Source organism: Pezoporus flaviventris, unplaced genomic scaffold, assembly GCF_033815535.1.
Source record: "Pezoporus flaviventris isolate CSIRO_AGI_PZ_B2104156 unplaced genomic scaffold, CSIRO_AGI_Pfla_v1 ptg000081l, whole genome shotgun sequence".
Taxonomy (NCBI): Eukaryota; Metazoa; Chordata; class Aves; order Psittaciformes; family Psittacidae; genus Pezoporus; species Pezoporus flaviventris.
The window spans coordinates 4,083,138-4,101,356 of NW_026892629.1; the positions used below are offsets into that span (position 1 = coordinate 4,083,138).

At 40.4% G+C, this 18,219-nt stretch overlaps 1 protein-coding gene and 1 long non-coding RNA gene across 10 annotated transcripts in view; one reads left to right on the plus strand and one right to left on the minus strand.

The window, feature by feature from the left end:
* Nucleotides 1-13,376: 13,376 nt before the first annotated feature.
* LOC133280330 (uncharacterized) lies at nt 13,377-17,382 on the minus strand. The gene is made up of 3 exons (XR_009747125.1): nt 17,076-17,382; nt 15,703-15,871; nt 13,377-14,907 (listed from the first exon to the last, which is right to left on the minus strand). It is a non-coding gene; the product is annotated as an uncharacterized LOC133280330 (long non-coding RNA).
* Nucleotides 17,383-18,010: 628 nt separating this feature from the next.
* Nucleotides 18,011-18,219, plus strand: part of PTPRK (protein tyrosine phosphatase receptor type K) — a 400,889-nt gene continuing 400,680 nt past the window's right edge. For 4 of the 9 annotated variants that reach the window (XM_061474957.1, XM_061474958.1, XM_061474959.1 and 1 more), the window contains exon 1: nt 18,012-18,199. In XM_061474957.1, the coding sequence (XP_061330941.1) occupies nt 18,088-18,199 (112 nt within the window). In that variant the 5' untranslated portion in view covers nt 18,012-18,087. Of the gene's footprint in view, nt 18,200-18,219 lie in introns of all 9 variants that reach the window. The other 5 variants (XM_061474961.1, XM_061474962.1, XM_061474963.1 and 2 more) reach the window with 3 other exon arrangements.

Consider the following 18,219-nt stretch of genomic DNA (forward strand, 5'->3'; position numbering starts at 1 on the left):
GACTCTTTGTAGTGCTTTAGAAGGACAAATCTGCATCCAGTGCTCTCCCACCACTACAGAGTTCACCGCAGCTATAGGACATTTGCACTCTCCCCTGTTTCATTCTTAGTCTGCCTTAACGAGTCTTTTCAATCTTTTGCCTTCCTGTTTACCCTAGATGAAATTTTCCAGAACTTTCCCCTTGGGAGTTGTCTCACTCCTTTTTTACTTGCACCTAGGCCCTCAGTCCTTGCTGGATGTTCAGCTCCACAGCGGGTAACAGCCAAAAGCCCATCAGGCAGTTACTCTGCCTGCATATTCCTGCAGCCCTCCTAACTTTTGTTACTTGCTGCTATTTCATTTTCTTCCAGCCCTCCGGAAAACCTGGTAAGTTTTTTTTTCTCTCTTCCAGCTCTCAGGGTTTTTTTTATAATGTCCTATCCATTTACATCCTTCAGAAGACCCTTGCAAACATCTCAGTCTCTCATTCCCAAGTTCTGTTCAGTTCTCAGTAAGAATGTATGTATGAGAACATATTAATTCACTGATGCTTGTGCACTTTCAATACATTTGTATGTTTAATTCTTTCTGTATGTATGTTTACCTTTCTCTTTGTAGTTCTTGGGGAATATGTCATTTTTAGGAGACCCTTACCAAGGACTACTTATTCCAGTTCAGATCAGCTGATCCTTGCTAACTACTTAAGGATCATGTAAGAAACACTTGAAAAGAAGTGATTCACAGTAAAGTAATTCACAGATGAATTACTGGACCCCAAATGAATATTTCAGAATATTATAATTGAGCAATGTACATTTGTGACATATCAATCCTAATAATTATGTAAGTGTCAAAGTTAGATGCTTTTATATGAAAAGGGCTACAACAAACGTTATACTTAAACCTTTAGTTTAAAAACAGTTGAAGAAATACTTGTACTTCAGACCACATACATGTTCTTTGGACCTCTAGGGAGAGGTAAGTTGTAGAAATAAATCCTGTATTGAGAATTAGCAGCTGTTACAGAGATTCAGACCAGGGTTTATTATTAATTTATTAATTCCATATTTCATTTATGTGTTTTGTGGGTTTGTGTTTTTATATATATTTATACAGTACCTGACTGTAAATGGTTGCTTCTGTGAAACAGTTTACTATTAATAATGAATATCTGAGGTGAAGCCAAAGTAGAGGGAAGAAATAATAAACAACTCATGCAGCTAATATATTGATGATTAATTAATATGAGTGATTCATTCAGTGCTATATCCAAACATTAAGCCAGACTGAAAGATGAAAGGGCAATTTAGAATAAGACACAGTTATCAGCTGCAGCATCTGAGACATCAAATAATGGCCTAATTACAGCTCATCTGTAAGGTATCACGTCCTTATCCTTTACAGGAAGTATTAATGGAAAATTACTTGCTTTTCAAAGCCAATAAACCCTTCTGCAGGTTCCGTATCAGCTCCCACCAGACATACATCTTTTTACACATGGGTGGTCTGTCACATGATGGTTGACTCAATCTTGACAAGAAAAGGAATAGAAAAATCCTTTTTCTATCTATCTGCAGATATGACCATTTCTGACTTTGACAGGTGAGGCAGCCCAACACCGACCTAGTTGCAAAAGATAATATTCTCTTCAATTCTTTCATTTTCATAAGCACCAGCCAACACATCTATCTTTCTGTGTTAACTAACCCCCTCTCAGATTATGACGTCTGCTGTATTTTGTCCATTGGGACGAGCCATACAGGTAACAATTCTCTTCAGTAATACTGAATGGTACTCGGTATTCCTCTGCATAACAAAGTAGTGCTGAGTAGCACTTTGCTACACAAATGCAGCTACTGTAGCTAAGGTACTTCTCATTGTAAGCAAGTACCTGATATTTCTGCCCTTTTATTACAGTGATATGTATAATGAAAGACAAATGAAAGACTGTTCTGCCAGGGTACAGGGACGATGGATTATAGGTGGAGATAGTGACATGCAAGGGGTTTGAATTCCAAGACCTGAGCAAGATTAAAAAAAAAAAAAATTTGCCCAGTGTCCTGGGTTCAGCAGTAGCAGTCATGTTTCTCCTTCGTGGTAGCTGGTGCAGTGCTGTGTTTTGATTTCCAGCCTGGGAACAGTGTTGGTGAAGCCGATGTTTTCGGTTGCTGCCAAGTGATGTTTACCCTGACCAAGGACTTTGTGAGGCTCATGCTCTGCCAGGGAGGAGGGGAAGCTGTGAGGAAGCAGAGACGGGGCGCTTGACCCAGACTAGCCAAAGAGGTATTCCATACCACAGCACGTCATGCCCGGGGTGGGGGGTAACTGGGAGTTACCCGGAAGGACACGGGCTTCCGGGTGGGACTCGTTTCTCTGCGGGTGGTATTGTATTCCCTTCCCTTGTTATTTTCTCTTATCATTGTTGTCGTTGGTGGTAGCGGTGGTGATTTGTGTTGTACATTGGTTGCTGGACTGTTCTTGTCTCAACCCGTGGGAGTTGCACTCTTTCGATCCTCCTCCCTGTGCCTCTGGGAGTGGGAAAGGAGAGAGCCCCAGGGGGGCCCTTGATTGCTTTCAGCCCCGTACCACTCACTGGGAGTAAGTGAACAAGCTGTCTGGCTAGGGTTTAAACCACAACACCCAGGATTAGGATGTTGACATAGTTACCTAGGAAGATAGGCCTGGCACCATGGGATCTAAGACAGTTCTGAAATGAGTCACTAGGATATTCAGGTCTCTTAATTCAAATCAAGCAAATAAGCTTGTTGGCATTCTTCCCTAACCCCCGAGGCTGGCTGCTGACCACTGAGGTGTTTGATACAGTAGTATAGCTGGCCACATGGATTATTTCTAAACTTGCTCAACCCTGATTCTTTTGTAAAGGAAGCAATCCCTATTCTTACCTTGCGATCACAGAAATCATCTGAAACCAAAAGCAGGAGGTACTGCTACACCAAGGAGGGGCCAATGCTTACTCAGATTTATTTATTTACAAAACAGATGCTTCCCAAAGGTAAGGTACAAGAAAGAATGCTAACAACTGGTTACCAGATCAGTCTCAAGGCTGTGTTTTAAAATACCTTTCAGTGCACCGGAATGTTACTGAAGCTGGGAAGAAGTCAGTCACCCGCTACAATCTCACTTGAATAATAAAGAACTGGCAGATGTGGAATCTGAATATTCAATAACTACTAAGCAGAAACAGTAAGTCTCTCAGTGTGGGACTCTTTTTATTTGTGTTAATTATACTAATTAGAATTAGAACTTCCACCACTCCAATTTTGTGCAGCTGTGTGGTGCTGGCTGCTATTGTTAACAGTTGTGGAAAATACTCCAACAGAGGGCACCAAGAAAATTACTTACAATCTGAACACCCACACAATCCTGTCACATTGGAAAGACTGCAGACAGCATAACTAATAAAGTTATTGTGCTATTTTGAAAGAATAATAGCATGTTTGAAGAGACCGTATTAACCCTGTTGTAAAGTATTGATTGCACTCCATAGTAAAGGAAATAATGAAACAACAAAGACATAGTGTTTTAATTCTTTTCCTGTTTGCTCTTGCTAGTTTTACTGTGTTTCAATTTACACCTGTATTCGAGAACAGAGGAAATGTATCACCTTTGGCTCACAAAGAGAGTTTTATTTTCATAGACACTCTTTCAGCAGCTTGATGCTTTTAAAATTGTACTTCAATTACAGCAAAAATGGTTGTGAATATGAAAGAAATCCCAGTCTAAAACTGCTTGAACCCTGTTTGTCATGTTTACTTCTGTGTAAAAAAATAAAAGAAAAAAGTCAATAAAAATGTCAAAAGACGTCAGCTGCTTGTCTCCAGATATTGGGTATAGACGTGTTACCATAAAAAAAAGGTATAATTATCTTCTCAGTCTCTAAGGGAATGCTTTCATTCTATACCACTGCTTTACAAAGGAGCAAAACAAGTAATGTGTCTTTTGTAACAATTTGCTGTTGTTTTGAAAGCACATCTGCATGCATGCATCTAACAATACAATGCCATTGTGTAAAGCTGTTCTAGATGAGGTTGAGGCAAATATTTATGATGATTTTGAGATTTAACATTTTCACAACATTTAAAGCTGTGGTTCTGTCATTAGAATAATACGATTCAGTTAGTTCTATATTTGTTTAAACTTGATAAAAGCTATTTTTTTTATTCTGTTCTAAACAGTAAGTTTGAAGGCAAGAGGATAGCTGAATTAGCAGAGAATGATGGACATTTCTAACACCATCTTTTATGTACACCAATATACAAAAATCAGTTATTACTCTTTTTTATTGTAAATGAACATCATTTGTAATCATTCTCTGACTTGATCTAGTATATATAAAATCACATCCTTTTTTTTTTTTTCTTTCCCAAATGGTGCTTTTAAGAGCATGATTCTTGTAATTGCATTTCCTTCCTTTGCTATGAGAGTATCTGTAAAGCCATTTGGCATCTCATCAGCAAAAACAGCAGATGGAGAAAGGCCTTCCTACGTGCTCTGTCAAGGAATTGCAAGTTTAGGAGGGGATTTAATAGACATCAAGGATTTAGTGACATGCCAAAGATTGCATGACTTCACTGTACCTATTATTTGTGCCTTTCTCTTTAATAGAAATAAAAACAATTACTGTGCAGAAAAGATTTAGCTTCTCTTTGAGAGTATTATACCATATGGTATGGGGATGTATAGCTGACAAAATGAATGTAAAAATGAAGTACATACACTTCAGATGATGCTAGTTGAACTAAATTTATGTTTCAAATTTTAACTGAGCTGATAGAAAAGTTTACAAATAGCAAAAGAACTTCATATGTTAATAGCTATTCAAGTAAGACATAAAAATACTTGTTACTGAGTTTAGCTTTATATAAAATGGCCTTGGGGACCAAAGAACATTTCAACAGACAGCTAAGTAATCACTGTAATTATAAGAATGAAAACCAATAGAGTTTTTCCAAATAACAGTCTTGTTATCACATGATAGCACATGAAATTGCAAACAGCAAATATTTTTCTTGGTTGCTGGGAAAAGAGATTTTCCTGATAGGACATGCTGCTCATAGATGAGGCATGAAGATATTTGTACTGGCCATTCTGGGAGGAAAAATTGTCAATATTATTATCAGGCATATATGTGAAATGTTTGGGCTTGTGCAGATTCTAGAGCTGAATGGAAAGCTTTTCTAAATGACCTTCAATGGCCAAGAGTCTTTCAATTTTTCAGGGTATGAGTTCCCTTCTTGTCTTCAAAGATCGAGGGAATTGCTGAGTTCAATGTGGAAATACAGAAATAACAGAGCTCAGTGTTAGATAGACCTTCATTGACATGGAGAGAATATTCACATCTTTGAAACAAATTTTATTTGTAGAGAATGAGAAAAAAAAAGAAAAAAAAAACATTTGGGACTTTGAGAATAGAATAGCGTTGAATTATTAGTTACAGTGTTATAAAAGCACAGGGGGATTGTACCTAGAACACTGCAACTGCAGCAAGATCTCCTGAATCAGATTTCAAAGAGCTCAGTATCTGGGTGCAGAGGGGAGGAACATGAGCTATTAATTGCAATATTAATCATATACTGCCACCGTAGTAGTGCAAGGTAGCACTTCACCACATGTTCACAAAGACCAAATGTCCCCTCAGTAATTTCTGCAACTGCTGAGTTCCTTGCACCAAGCCTCTACAGAACCTCTTTTTCAGAAGGGGGGGGGGGGGGGGGAGGGGGGAAAGAGTGTATTTCATTTTGGGCTGCTTGAGCAAATTCTTGACCAAAATTCACCACAGTCACATAATTTTAAACTCACTCTCTGAGTACTAAATGCCAGGCATGGGTATAAAAAAAGGTCCTGGGGAGTTTCTCTGGTCACCTTTGTTCTGCATTTTTTTTTCCTCCCTTACTTCCTTCTATTTCTCTTTGATCACAAGAGTATTCCTACCTCAATCTCATCTTCTCCCTCACTGATGCCTGCTGTCCTGAGACAGCCATATGCCCAACCAACGCTCTCCTTTTCCTATCCCCACCACAGAATGCTGTGTTGGCTTCCTTGAAACAGGAATATGCCAAAAAACTGATCATTAAGAATATCTCCTCATTTACATCTCCAGTGTCTCACTTTCTAAAATGGTACTGAAGCTTTTTACCATCTATAATCCTCCTAATCTACATCTGTGAAAATCTCTTGCAATAATCAGTGTGCAAATAACCACTCATTCAGTATGTTATTCACTGTCACATGCTCAGGCTGCTCCCCTAGCTATTTCTTCTGAACTCACAGAAATGTATAGCCATGCAAGAAGAGTCACAAAAATATGATATACCACTCATGGCATATCCCTATCAGTTTCAAAGAAGTGCCAAAGCAGTGAAATGAATATGATCAGCCTCGTGTATCATCAGCTAAGAACCCTTTCCCCCAGTCAAACAAATACAAAATATAACCTCTCTTCCTTTGAAAAAAGGACACTCAGAGCAGCTGGAAGGCTCAGGTGATCAGAAACAAGATATTAAGGCATTTCTCTATGAAACACAGTTCAGACTCAGACCAGATCAGTCTTAAATGAAAGTCACTACCATGTAATGACTGCTCAATGAAAGCTGATGTTTTCAGACATCCAGATCACAGAAACTGCCATCACAGTGGTGACTAGCTTTGGCAAAGACAAAGAACCACATAGCCTAGATAACTAAAATAACCTCTAGTGTCCTGAATGTTTCCCTGGCCATGTATATCAGGGCTGAAATACATTGGCTGGGTAGCTCACAGAAAGTTGCATTTTTACTCTTTGTGCTGTACGTGTACTTGGGATAAACAGAGGGCTTCCAGTCTCCCAGGGCTGTCAATCTGTCATCTTCCACACATACAGAGAACAGGTTTTGCCTTTTAAAAGAAAGAACACTGTGAACAGAAACTCATTAATCAGGGCTTATTTCTCCATGTGAAAAAAAGAAAAAAGAGAAGCAGAGTCAAGTCACAATCTCCCCATTTGGAACTCCATTCCACTTCATAAGCTGTGGATAAAGAATATGAAGTAGAATCAGAAAGTTTGTCCTTAGAGAAAGGAAAAAGAAACACCTAGGTCTCTGTGTGGGATATGCTAGTCTGAGGAAGTTGAATAAACTGGTACAATATACAATGCTATGACTCACAGCGCCGGTTGGAAGAGCACTGTATGCTATCCATCAAACATTCGCTTCAAGACAATCCTTGAAACTTTGAACACAGCAGGATGAGAAGATCACAAACCTCTCTGGAATCTGTGCATGCTGCTAGGCACTCTACCTGCCTTATAGCAACCGTGGTTATAAAAACCCCTTCATGTGCTAACCTGAAAAAAAATTAATGAGATTGCTTATAATTTATGACTGGATAGGTAGGCTTCCACTCTGTGATCCCAAGGACTTGTTGGAGTACTCTTTGTTAGTATAAGTCAATCACAGAATTATAGAATAACCTGCCTTCTTCAGGTGTCAGAAATGCAGATTTCATTGTAAATCAGGCATGACTCAAATCCCTGACAGTTGATGATTAAAAAATTACAGTAAAATTAATTTTAACTTAAGTGCTTGCTAACAATATATTTTTCATAATTTTATTACTGACAACCCCATCTGAGAGCTATAGTATATAGATAAAACAATAATTAATGTAGGCAAAAGCAAAGACTAATTTAGAGAGATATTGTCAAGAACACTTTTTGGAACTTAAAGCTTGACACATTTTCAAAATCAAGTTGATTAGTCACTGAAAACTATTATGAGCAGAGCATTAGTTAAAGACTTAGACTCTACTAAAATAAAACTGAATATCTTTTTAGACCTTTGGGTTAGTTGCGCAGCAATGTGGGTATTGTTGGATGACACTATTACTGACCATGTTACACAGAAAGCAAACAAATCATCCCTTCCAGTGTCTTTAAAAGCTAAACCTTGAAATCTCAGCAATTTTGAGGGGTACTTTGTATTTTTACCAGTTAGGGTGTTTTAATATACATTTTTCTCATCCAAATTGTTTGAAAACACCCTCAGAAAGAAGGGTGGAGAGGAAGTTGTGAGATCTGGCCCAATCTAGCAAGCCGTTAAATGAATGAGGCCTTGATTTCAGTGAGACTACTCACAGTACCACATGGAGAGCCAGTGTTGCTGGACCAGGTGCTAGTTGATTATATAAAAATAACCAAATAACTAGACCTGAAGTCCAAATAAAACCTGTAGTTAGATGGAGTTCATTGGAATCTTAACCCTTCATCTGTAGAAACTGCAGGGGTTTTGATAATTGTCTTTTTCTTCCTGCTGAATAAATTAGTGATTTTCTCCAAGACAAACATCACTTGTATTCATAGTTTTCTTCTTTTGCTTCATCATTGTCTATCATATGCTCTGGGAATATGATTTAATGATATTGTTGGTTTAGTGGTGTTGTCACTAGTGCTATCATTATACTGGTGTCACATAGTCAACAGTCATTAAGCGCTGGCACTCAAGTGAGCACTGTAAGGGGAGCAAACAAGTAGCTACTGCCTCTCTTTTGGACACCAAAAATTAGACAAATGTGCCAAATTATTGTGAACAGAACCTAAAAGTATTTTGGAATTCCATGGAGACCAAAATCTTGCTGACTTAGAAAGCCCCAAATTCGGGTCCACTGGAAGTTACTATGATACACTTTTCTGGGGACAGATTCATTCTTAAACACCTCCTTGAGATGTCTGAGCCTAGAAGAGAACCCTGCCCTTCTTCTCCAGAGGATGAGCAGCCAATAAGGGAGAGGAATAGACTGGAACATGGAGAAAAAAAGGCTGAGTTCCTACAGATTTTCTCAGGTCTCCTGGGGCAGTTTTGACTTAGGAAGATAATAAGCTACCAAACCCAATCTTGAGGTGAAAAAAAGACCAGTCCTTTAGACAGGAACATCACCTTGCAAACTTCATCAGTGCTACTACTGCTATCAGCACAATAAGGATGTAGGGTTCCTGTTTGTATCTGAAATGCCCCTGTGCAGAAGAGATGGCATTTCAAGAACAGGATGGGATAATGCAGAGTGCAACAGTAAAATGTACCGATTCAGTTGCTGAACCTGGAGAAACTACTTTCTTGTAGGCTAAAGGAAGATCCACAAACAATTTCAGTCTGCAAGCAAATATTGATGGGAACCTGAAGACTGTGATTTGTTTGGAGGAAGTGGCATTTGGAAGGAGTTAGGCAAAACAAAGTATATGGACTTATTTACAGCACATAAAAGGATGGTGATTTACCATATATTTTTCACAGCTGAAGAAGATTGGCATTGCATTTACCATATTATTCTTGAACTGTTCTTTTGTTCCCTAGTTGGTCATCATTGACATAAAATGGACAGCAGTACAGCTCGACTGAGTGAGCATAGCCATGACAATATAGAATCAACCCAGTACAGAGAGAGTTAAAAAAGCAACCGAGTTCATTATAAAAGCTGTCAGGTTATTCTACATAAATTGTAAAGAAATTTTGCTTGGCCCTGCAAGCAAAGATCTATTGGTCCTGCAAGTGAAGATCTATTTTTAGAACTAAAATGAACAATCAAGCCAGGTAAAACCTCTTTCTCACATAAATGACTGTGAACCTTTTTTCAGGAAACCACAAATTCTATAACAAGTTTTCATGTAAACCCCACTAATTCTGCTCTACAGAGATTTTGCTTTTCAACACTTTCCAGACTCTAATAAAATTACTACTAAATGTATTACAGTATCCTGTCTCAGACAGGATACTGTTTTCTCCAACTTTTCTAATTTGTTCATATAAACTTATTCTAGAGAAAGAAGACATACTCCAGGTATTGCACAACTTAAACTGGAAATAAGAAATGGATATATGAAAGTTTTAAATTTAGATCTGAAAACTAACTTTACACATGGTGCCAGCATCCTGACATACAGTAATTCAGAGTGAGTCACTTGCCATTCAGCAAAGAGAGAGAACGATAATTCAACTGCCGACAAACTCTTGGGGCAGAAGTAAACCTACTTTGGATAAGATATATACACATCTATTCTGGGAGAGGGTAGCCTTTTCCATTTTAGTAGCTTATTTTAAAAATTGGGAATTGAAGAGAATACTTCAGCTCTGAAATGAAGGAACATAAAAGAGGAAATTTGGGGCTTTATGGTAGATATCTGAAAGTCACACTGAAATCTTAAAGTACACAGAAGTGAGGCAGTAATATTCTAAGCGCAACCAGAAAATAGCTGTTAGACCCCAGAGACAAAGTCTTTATGAGTTTGTAAGATCTATCTGATGAGATTTTCCACTTTGGAAGAAAAGTTTAGTAGCGGCTTATGAAAGACTGTTCTAATAGAGAAGGCCTTTGTGGAATGACATGAGCAATCACTATACCAGATGTCAGTTGTGACTTGTGAGTCTGCTGAGTATGTATTAATGTCACTCCATTAATTTCCCTCAGGGATGAAATCTGCCTAAAACTACAGAGAGGATGGCACCCATGAATTTTCAGCAATTGTTTCTGCAGAATTACCTTCAGAGCATTAGCATTTCCTCAGTTTTATATAAGAGGAAGAAATAATTCAATATACATTCCTCCTTCTTTGGATGGTCATACATCCCTGACCCAGCTGACAAATTTACATGGTAGGCTGAAGAAGAGAGGGCTATATTTTGCTTAGCATCTTTCCCTGCCCTGTTGCAAGTAATGCCAGAAAACCCCTGCCAGATGTGACCTTTCCTTTTCAGGTGGGCTATCAGTGATCAGCAGTGTAGTCATAGGTATGAAGTACACATAGCTGGATTCCAGTTTTCCTTTCAGTTGTTAGCGAGTGAGATTGCAAAAATAAATGTGGGTATAATGCTGAACTCGAAATGTCTTTAATCGTATTCTTGTTCTCTTGAGTTTGGCCTGATAGATTGCAGATTTCAATTTTCATTCCTGGCTATCATTAAAATCTGTGAAGGTAAGGTTGAATCATACACTGGGCTTCTTGAGCCTTTTTCTTATTCAAATCATAGCCATCTCTTGGTTAACAGCAAGAACATGAATATATTCCTTTCTAACGGATAAATGTGCCGGAGGAATGGGTAATGTGTTTTATATTGTCACTTTCTTGTGCTTGTTTATGCTCAGGGTTGTTTTCCTTAGATCATTTTATATTCAGGCAGTCTCATCAGTTACCCTCATATGTATCAATTTCCAATTAACAAGAAGAGACGGAAACATGTAAGAATTCAGATCTCATAAAAGTTTTGAGTGCACCACTGTAACACCAACAATTATTACAGGAAGAGTAATTGTTTTCCCCCAAGCCAACCCTAGCTTTTTTTAATTTCAGTAACAGGCTTTGCAGTAACCTATATTGGACATTTATGCCTACATTAAGCAAAACAAAATCACTTCTGATCCCAGCAGACGTGCTAAACACTACAGAGCTCTGTGTTACTTAAAAGTAATTTTTGATATAGAAACTTTATTTATTTCACTTCAAGGTTTTTTCAAATAAGTCTTCTTTCAGATAAGAGTTCAACAATGGCTGGTATTGAGGATATAATGGTAATCTCAAGAATGCAACTTCCATTAAGTGAGGAAAGACTGAATTCTCAATTTACTGTACATCTAAATAATTAATTTGCCTCCAAGGCCCCTTAATAAACTGATCATTGAATGTAGTACAACTGGAGGTAACAGCACTGTGAAAGGTCTTGAGGCTATGGACAACTTGCATGTCATTACTCTCTCTAGATGAATTACACCATTCAAATAAAGTCATCAGATTTTTTGTCGGTAATGGGGCCAAGGTTTGACATTTACAAGTGCCTTTCTGATGTCTGTTTTTTATGAGATGTCTCCTCTGCGACCTCCAAATTACTTAAACCTTGTAAAAAAAAGCCTAGGAAAGAGATATTTAAGTGTTTCAGGGCTATCATTTGACAATGTTCACAAACTGTGTGCTCTTTAAAGGTTTTTAGGAGGAAACTACTCAACCCTACATTTCTTTTTATGTACAAAATGTTGCTTGTGCCAATCACAGCACACTAAGACCAGGTAAAAGCTGGATGAAAAGTGAAGTGTGATTTTGGACAACATTGATTTTACTTTCAATTTGTTTTTCATCTATTAATTTTTTACAAACATCCTACTCACTGAATTTTAAATGTGCATGTTTACCCATTTAAGCCACAATATATGCAGATTTATCTAGTAAGGGAACAGAAGCAATATTATTTGATTTATCCTACTGATCACAGTGAACTATTTAGCCCAGAAAGCCACAGCTAAAATGATTTCTCTAGATGGCCCATCTATATATTATCCTTTTACAATCCTTTCTCTATCAGCTTCTAGTTTTTGTTGCATCAGATTAACACCTGCAAGACCTCATCTGACTGAACCATTCTCCATTTTGGATCAATTTCTCTGCTGTACTTCAGTGGCAACATACCCCCTAAGGCCATTTGTCCATTTTTCTCCCAGTTTCTTATGAATCTTTGAAGGGCATATTGACTGCCCTTTTGGAGCAGTTCCAAACCCTGAACAAAAACCTTCAACTGAGTTCAAGCTCAGCTTTAGTGTTGTGGAATTTAAAACTCCACATGCTTTCAAACTGTTGCAAGCAGCAGGTACAAGTATAATAATCTAAAAGGATTTGGCTAATCGGTACAGAAAAGCAATGCACCTCTGCAAGTCCTTAGAAACTTCTTACATCTTGTTGGTATCTTTCCCAGTTTCAAAAAAGTGATGTTTCTTCCTACATTTCTAATGAGGAATACAAGCACAAAACTGTGACAAACGCCATGGGGGTAGAAGATAACTAGTAAAAGGCTTCTAGGCAATGTGGAAAGATTTACTTGCTTAAACCCATACATACAGAAAATGTGTTGCAAGAGCTTGCTTGAAACTAAATAGTTCTGAGGAGTTTAATGCGTTCATAATCACCCACAGATATACTGTGCTTCACATACTAGCTGCTGCCAAAAGACATTCCTTGCTTTATCACAGAACCACAGAATAGTTTGGGTTGTAAAGAACCTTAAAGATCATCCAGTTCCAAGCACCTGCCATGGGCAGGGGCACCTTCCGCTAGACCAAGTTGCTCAAAGTCCCATTCAACCTGGCCTTGAACACTTCCAGGGTTGGGCATCTACAGCTTCTCTGGGCAACCTATGCCAGTGTCTCACCACCTTTACAATAAGGAATTTCTTCCTAATATCTAAATCTACCCTCTCTCAGTTTAAAACCATTCCCCTTGTCCTATCACTACATGCCCTTGTCAAAAGTCTCTTTCTAGATTTCATGGTTTTAGGTAATTTTTCTTGTCTTTAGATACTGGAAGACTTCTCTAAGGTCTCACCAGAGCCCCCTCTTCCCCAGGCTGAACAGCCCCAGCTCTCTCAGCCTGTGTTCACAGAAGAGGTGGCCCTCTGATCATCTCAGTGGCCCTCCTCTGGACTCACTTCAACAGATCCACATCCTGCTTATGTTGGGGTCCCAAGAGCTGAACACAGTACTCCAGGTGGGATCTCTGGAGAGCAGAGTAGAGGAGGAAAATCATCTTCCTTGACCTGCTGACCATGATCCTTTTGATGCAGCCCAGCATACTGTTGGCTTTCTGGGCTGCAAGTGCACACTACTGGTTGAGCCTTTTCATCAACCAACACCCCTGGCAAGACACCACTTAACCAAATAGCGTCTTACAGAACGAGACTCTTAACATGGAGATTTTTACAGAAAAGTTTCTTTGACGCTTAGACAAACTCAGAGCCAGTTTCTTTCTGGACTGGACCCTGACACAAGGAATGCACAGTAAAACATAATTTTGAAGGATGAAATTCAGTAAAACAATTTATTTCAGGACAAGGCTATGCTTGACTCCTTGAAGGCTATTCCCGTGCTATATTTCAGTTGTCAACTATTTTGTCTGATTAAAGAAAAATAAAACAGGATTTAGTCAATAATAGGAATGTGCTCCTCTTTAAAAATCACAGGCTATTTTATCAAAACTGCAAAAATGACAAGCAGACCAAAGTACTACCCCATCTCTGGGTAAAGAACAGGAAGTTCTAGGCTGAAAAGTGAACATTGCTGAGAATGGTAGTCAAGTAAGAACAGGAGACTCAGTATGGGAAATCCCACATGGCTCTCTGTTATCACCCAAACCTCTCATTAGCTCTTATGACAGGAGGGCTGGAGAACGTGAGCTGCAGAGTTGCCCCTGCAGACCAACAGGCAGAGGGCAGTTCCCAGGTTGTATGCCCTATTCTTATCATGTGCCACAAGTAGCTGGGTGAATGTAAGATGCTCATATTCGGAAGCTATTATCATAGTCCACCTGTGCACAGATGATATGCAGCAGTGAAACTCCATCCTTTTTAGGATGCCTTACACTTGCATCTGAAAAGCAGCTGTATGAAAGAAGACTGTTCAAAAGCATCAGTAAGAGTCTCAGCATTGTCTCCTCTCCAGTCTACATGTCCATGGTTTGTTATGACAAAAGCATTGGCTGCTGTTTCCCTGTGGAATTAGTAAGTTCTCTAAAAGCTTCTGTGAGCACTAGACAATAAAATAACACATTTAATCAAAATTTGCAGTACATTTTAAGGAGATTTTTTTTTTTTCACATAAGTCAAAATACAATGAAGACACTGCCTGAGCATTACTGGGGAACACCAAGAAAATCTGAGTCAATGGAATTCTCAATTTTCTTTAGGATCTACCACCTTGAACAACCAGATTTTCAAGGGCTTGAATCTTACTAAGGCTTATAAAGTGAGTAGATTTTCACATAGGAAGCAAAAGTGCAGAGGGGTGAAAAGTTGGGTGGGAGTGTCAGAATAATGAGAATTCTTGACTATCTGATCTCTTGGCTAGAAAATTTTTATTTAAATTTCTCAAAATCCCTTTGTGCTTGAGGAGAATGGTTAAAAGAACCTGGGGGAAAAACAAAACAAGACAAAACAAGACAAAACAAAACAAAACAAAAAAAAAGAAGAGGGAAATATTTTTACTGGTTAGGAATACATATTTGGCTACATTTTACATACTGTTCAAATACCATGGGAAAATACCATGTTAGATATGAATTCTATCATATAGCATTGGAATATTGCTAGTTTAAGATATTTTACTATGAGATTATATATGATTCTAGACAGCTGTCAGTCATTACAAACAAAATTAAATGATAGCCTGTGTTAAAAAATGTGTTATGATGGGCTTAGCAACAACTAGAAGTATAATAGGAAAGTTTTAACAGTGAATGCAAAAAGGGCTGAAGCACATCGTAGAGTTTCAGAACCAAACTTTCTTGAATTTGACAGAGATTTATTTGACACTTTATTTAGAGGTTATAATTATCAGGATAAAGACTGTACCTTCCTCAAGTTCCAGATACCCCTGAGGGTGAAGGGAAAGACCTTACTGGGGGGTGTCTCCATCTTTCTGCTGTTATGTTTGGTTCACTGTTAGTATACAAGTTGCTTGCTCAGTTTTTAAAAAGATGTGAAAAAGGTAATATAAATATCTTTTGCACTTAACTGAAAATGCAAAAGACTGTAAAACATTTAGAGCTCTAAAAATGTAAAAGCTGGAACAAAAATAAATCCATTCATGTCATGTAACATAAAAATGATGTCAAGCCTGATAGGCAAGTTTAAGTATTTCTCAGGATGCCAAGCACAGTAGGACACAGAGTGAATTACACAAAATAGTTTGCCACGTACATACCTGAAAGAAAAGTGGGATCATGTGTGCATCTTGTCCATGCCTCTCAAGCTTGAACTCTCCAGTCAAGGAAATAATAGCAATAAAAAAATATCTCTGTTGCTTTTTAACAGGAATGTGAGTAACAGGAAGGGATGAAATCCCAAGAGACACCCACTGGAAGATGCAGAAACTGTCTGGATAGAGCACAGGTGACTGTAGGTCAGTGGGACCCATCACCTCACAGCAGTGAAATGGAGCAGCAGCCTGGTGCTGCACATCCACCATCACCTAATAGTTTCTTTCACACTTTGGACATGGCAAACTGCAGTGCTGACCACGGGAGGTACCTGCAAGACTGCCGTGGAGGTAGTCCTTCCTCATGGAAGATTTTCCTTTAAGGGAAAGAGAGCATTAGTCCTCCTCTCCCTTGCCCTTCCAAACCATTCATTCACTACTTCTATAGCTCCCAGCACAAGGGACAGCATCAGATACCTGTGTACTCTCTACCCCTACACCAAGATGACTTGGTTCGTCTTTTTCAGTAAAAGTTTCCAAATAGAAACAGAAATGGCAATGTAGCCAGGCCGGCACACTTCCTTCCTTCACCTGGCTCAGAAGAATTTCTCATGTTTACTTGGACCCAGAACGTGACCCATCTTTCCTGAAACACCAGGTGTTGTGAGATCCACCTCACAGAGCTCCCATCCTTCTAGAAGTTCAAAGAGCCAGGGTTCACTGAAGCACATCAATTCATAGTTCACAGTAAGCATACAAGTTGCTTTTCAGCCACTCTATCCAAATGAAGTACAGAGGTGTCCGGGTGTAGAGCTTTTTTAGTGTTTGGGTTTTGGTTTTTTTTGTTTGGTGGGTTTTTTTTTTGTTTGTTGGTGTTGTTTCTTGTGGTTTTTTTTTTGTGTGGTTGTTTTGATTAATTTTTGGGGGGTGCGGGGTGGTGAAGTACATGTTAGTTTGTGTAACAAAGCAAAATGTCCTGCTTCACATTTTTGCTGTGAAAACACGAGGCTTTGAGGGGTTTAGAGGCAAACCTATCAATTGCCAGACACTGGCTGGAAAGGATTTTGAATCACAGCAAACCTCTGATGACCCCAGATTGAATTTCGAGTTTGCAATAAAACCTGTGAGTTTCCAGTGGTTTCAGGTTCTGTTGTAAACATTATACAACATCTCTAATTACAAGTTGACATGCAAAAAAGAAAAACTAACAAAACACGGGTTAAAAAATTTGGAAGAAATTATTCTTGTTTAAACAGAAATTCCAGCACTCGTGCCTTTATCTGTCATTCCAAATGCTTTTTAGGGTTCTAAGCCCTGAAAGCATAGGGACCTGCAGTGCTTTTGGAGACACAGAAAAAGGCCTGTATTATATGGCATACCTGGAGCCTGGATATGTAGAGAAGATCCTGCTTCACAGCTCACGGGTGTCGGTGTCGTATAGCTGCATACAGACCTGTCTGAAGGGTTGGTCTTTTATTACATGTGGAAACGATAGCATTAAGGGCAATGCTGTTTATTACCAGTTCAATTGCGAGCAGTGAGACTCTGCTGGCACCACAAGCCAGACAAGAGTTGCCAAAAGAAAGCAAGGGGAGCAAAGGAAAAAAGCCCCACAAACCCTGCCTCGAACATACAGCCCGTCTGCTTGATGCACGATGACGGCGCAACGCTCTCCACCCGGTCCATAACGCGGACCAGCCGGCAAAGCCCACCCGAGGCGGCCGGACAAGCAGTTCCCGGGACCCGCCGCTACCGGCCCCGGCTTCCCCACCCACCCGTCCGCCCGCCCGCCTCGGCCAGCGCTTTCTCCCTTTCGCCTCTCTTCGCCGCTTCCTTCTCCTCCAGGGGGGACAGATTCCCCTCCACAGGGGACGGCAAGCCGCGACGTGCTGTGCCGAGCCGCGTCGGACCGAGCAGCGTTGAGCCACGCTGTGCCATGCCGTGCCATGCCGGAGCGGGGGAGGATAGCTGAGCCCTGCCGTGCCGACGAGAGGAGAGCCGAGCTGTGCCGCTCCGAGGCGGTGCTGGCACCCGCGTCTGCAGCAGGAGGCGCTGCCGTGCGTCGCTGCGCCCGTGCGGGGCCGCGGGCCGGAGTCCCACACTCTCGCTGCCAAGTGCCGGGGAGTGGGGGTTGGACGTGCATGCTCAGCTCCTCCCTCCCTTCCCCGCTCGCCCAGCAGCAAAGTAACTCCGGAGTACGAGGAGAACCGGTGCCGTTGCCGCCGCGCTGCAGACGGCTGCCCCAGCGGGCGGCCCCGGGGCCAGCGGGCGCCCCTCGGCGCGGGGGTCTCCTGGCGAGGCGCCGGGGCGGGCGACGTGAGCTCAGCCCGCTGCCACCGCCGAGGGCTGGGGCAGCCCCGGCCTCTTTCGGAAACTTCTCGGCAAGTCGGCATGGGCAGGGGGGCTGGCGCCACTGCCTCGCTGCCGCTGCTGGCGGTGCTCGCCCTGCTGGCCGGCTGCTCGCCCGCCCTGCTCGGGACGGCCAGGGCCCAGCTCTCTGCAGGTGAGTGAGTTGTCGCTCGG